General features: G+C 44.6%; 1 protein-coding gene across 1 annotated transcript in view; it reads left to right on the plus strand.

The window, feature by feature from the left end:
• LOC115872726 (olfactory receptor 11A1-like) overlaps positions 1-3516 on the plus strand; it is a 190338-nt gene that overhangs the window by 125600 nt on the left and 61222 nt on the right. Inside the window, 1 exon segment of the mRNA XM_030887934.1 lies at positions 2371-2393. Within this exon segment, the coding sequence (XP_030743794.1) occupies positions 2371-2393 (23 nt within the window).

Here is a 3516-nt window from a genome sequence, read left to right on the forward strand (position 1 = left end):
TGAAGATTCAGGCACCCTCCACATCAATAAAATTTCTAGGGGTCCAGTGGTGTGGTGTATGTCTAGATATTCGTACTGAAGTGAAGAATAAGCTATTTCATTTACACCCCCCCACCCCCACCTCAAATGACTTAAAAGGTGGCACAATGCCTAGTGGGCCTCTTCGGATTCTGGAGGCAACATATCCCTCACTGGGGTGTTCTACTTCGACATATTTATCAAGTGACATGAAAATCCTGCAGTTTTGAGTGGGGCCCCAAACAAGAAAAGCCTCTTCAACAGCCTCAAGCTACCTTGCAAGCTTCTTTGCCATTGGGACAATATGCTCCAGCTGACCCGATGGTGCTAGAAGTGTCAGTTGTAGATAAAGTTGCAGTGTGGATTCTTTGGCAGACCCCGATTGGTGAATCACACAGTAGACTGTTAGGGTTTTGGAGTAAAGTCCTGCCATCCTCTGCAGACAACAATCCCCCCTTTGAAAAACACCTGTTGGCTTGTTAATGGGTCTTGGTGGATCCTCAACGCCTCACCCTGGGCCACCAAGCCACCATGAGGCCTGAATTACCCATCTTTAACTGGGTATTGTCTGACCAGCAAAGTCATAAAGTTGGATGTGCGCAGCAACACTCCATTGTTAAATGGAAGTGGTATATAGGAGATTGGGCCAATTAGGACCTGAAGGGCTAAGTAAGCTGCATGAAGAAGTGGCCCAAATGCCAACAGCCTCCACTTCTGTCACATTCCCTTCTTTCTCTCAGTCTGAACCTATTGCCTCCTGGGAAGTTCTTACCATACTTTAACTGAAGACCAAAAAAATAATTCTTGGTTTACGGATGACTCTGTGTGGTATGCAGGTGCCACTCATAAGTGGACAGCAGTAGCACTACAGCCCCTTTCTGGGATCTCCCTAAAGGACAGTGGTGAAGGGAAATCTTCCCAATGGGCAGAACATCAAGCATTGCACCTGGCCGTTAAGTTTCAGATGTGAGACTGTGTACTGATTCATGGACTGTGGCTAATGGCTGGATGGTCAGGAAATTGGAAGGAACATGATTGGAAAATTGGTGACCAGAACATTTAGGGAAGAGGTGTGTGGATAGACCTCTCTGAATGGGCCAAGAAAGTAAAGATAATCATGTCTCATGTGAACGCTCACCAAAGGGTTATATCTGAAGAGGAGGACTTTAACAAACAAGTGGATAAGATGACATTCACTGTGGAGGCTGGGCCTCCTCTTTCCTCTGCCACTCCTGTCATTGCCCATTGGGGCACATGCACAAAGTGTACAAGGTAGTAGGGATGGAGGTTATGCATTGGTGCAGCAACCTGGACTTGCACTCAACAAGGCTGACATGGCCAGTGCCACTGTTGAGTGCCCCATTTGCCAACAGCCGAAACCAACATTAAGTCCAAGGTATGGGACAATTCCTTGGGGAGATCAACCGTCAACTTGGTGGCAGGTTGATTCCATAGGACCACTTCCATCATGAAGGGGGCAGCATTTTGTTCTTAATTAAATAGACACCTGCTCTGAATATTGATTTGCCTTTCCTGCTTGCAATGCTTCTGCCAAAACTATCATTCATGGACTTACAGAATGCCTCATCCACCGGCATGACATCCCACATAGCATTGCTTCAGGTCAAGGAACTCACTTCACAGCAAATGCAGTGCGGCAATGGGCCCATGTCCATGGAATCCACTGGTCGTATCATGTTCCTCATCATCCTGAAGCTGCTGGCTTGATAGAACGATGGATTGGGCTCTTAAAGACACAATTATGGTGCCAACGAGGTGGCAACAACTTGTGGGGCTGGGGCAATATTCTCCAGAAAGCTGTATATACTCTAAACCAGAGGCCAATATATGGTGCTGTGTCTCAAATAGCCAGAATTCATGGATCCAGGAAATAAGGGGTGTAAGCTGGAGTTGTACAACTCACTTTTACTCCTAGTGATCCACTTGCAGCATTTTTGCTTCCTGTCCCAGCAACCATATGTGCTTCAGACCTGGAGTTCCTGGTCCTAAAGGATGGAATTCTACCACCTGGAAACACAGCATGGATGTTACTGAACTGGCAGCTCAGAATGCGCCCTGGCCACTTTGGGCTTCTCATGGATCAAAAGGTCAGGAAGGATGTCACTGTACTGAGTGGTGTGAATGATCCTGATTACCAAGGAGAAATTGGACTGGTGCTACATAATTTAGGTAAAGAAGAATATTTCTGGAATCCAGGATATCCCATAGGCCAACTCTTAGTGCTACCATGCGCTGTGATGAAAGTAAATGGTAAATTACAGCAACCCAGTCCTGACAGGACGTCCAATGACACAGACCCTTCAGGGATGAAGGTCTGGGTCACCCAACCAGGCAAAAAACCACAGCCAGCTGAGGTGCTTGCCAAGGGCAAAGGTAACACAGAATGGGTAGTAGAAGAAAGTAGTTCTACCTATCAGTTACGACCATGTGATCAATTGCAAAAGCGAGGTTTGCAATTATCAGTGCATTTCTTTATATGTACTTATTGAATATATTTCCTTTGTTCATGTATGATATATCAGATGCAATTGAACTCAGTGTGTTTTCATTTATATGTATGATAGGTGTTTGATGCTAAGCATAAGTGTGATTTCATTAATGTCCAGACATTATATATGGCTCAAAAATTGTGCACAGGTGCCAAGTTGGCAAGGGGTGGATTGACGTAGTTAGTTTACTGTGCCAACTTGCCCAATAAACACATATGGGATTAACTGAAGGGCGGAGAGATAAATGGCTCACCTTGCTTGTCTCTTGCTCTTTGATCATCACACCAGTGTGCTGCTGCCTTGCTTATTCTGTTCCCCAATCTGCAAGCTACACTACCTGTGGGACACCTAACCCATGGACTGTATTGTTGTAATTTGAGGTTCCTTCAAGAGCTGCTTTGCCACACCATTGGAATTTACATCTCTTGATCTGGGGACTGTTGGATCCAGTCATCTGTCTGACTGTTGTTAACCTGCCTTGCTGTTTGCTGCCTGTGCCCAGATAACCTGAATAGCTGTACAGAGGACTACCTGGCATCCCTCAAGACTTGAAGGACTGTCAGTGTCTCACAACTGTCTCCTGGGAGTGAGTTGCACTGATCCATTTGTACTCTTTTATAATTTAATTAACTGTTTTCTCTTATGTTATCTATCTATCTTTATAAATATATATAAATTTATAAGAATTCTGGTTTTGTTTCTCTAGAGTACCCTGTCTAACACACTGCTAAATAATAATCAAGGAGTCCTGGTGGCATACTGGTGATAGTTATGCATTTGGCTGGTGACCACAAGGTCAGCAGTTCAAAACCACTACTCCTCTGAAGAAGAAAAATGATGTCATTTACTCCTGTAAACAGTTACAGTCTTAGAAACCCAAGGGACATTTCTACCCTGGCCTACTATGGGATCACTAAGATTTGGAATCAACTTGAAGGCAATGAATCTGGTTTCTGGTTCCATGATAATCAATAACTACATGCAATGC

The sequence above is a fragment of the Echinops telfairi genome, unplaced genomic scaffold (assembly GCF_000313985.2).
Source record: "Echinops telfairi isolate 266 unplaced genomic scaffold, ASM31398v2 ScPeMD7_7453;HRSCAF=8491, whole genome shotgun sequence".
In the NCBI taxonomy this organism is placed as follows: Eukaryota; Metazoa; Chordata; class Mammalia; order Afrosoricida; family Tenrecidae; genus Echinops; species Echinops telfairi.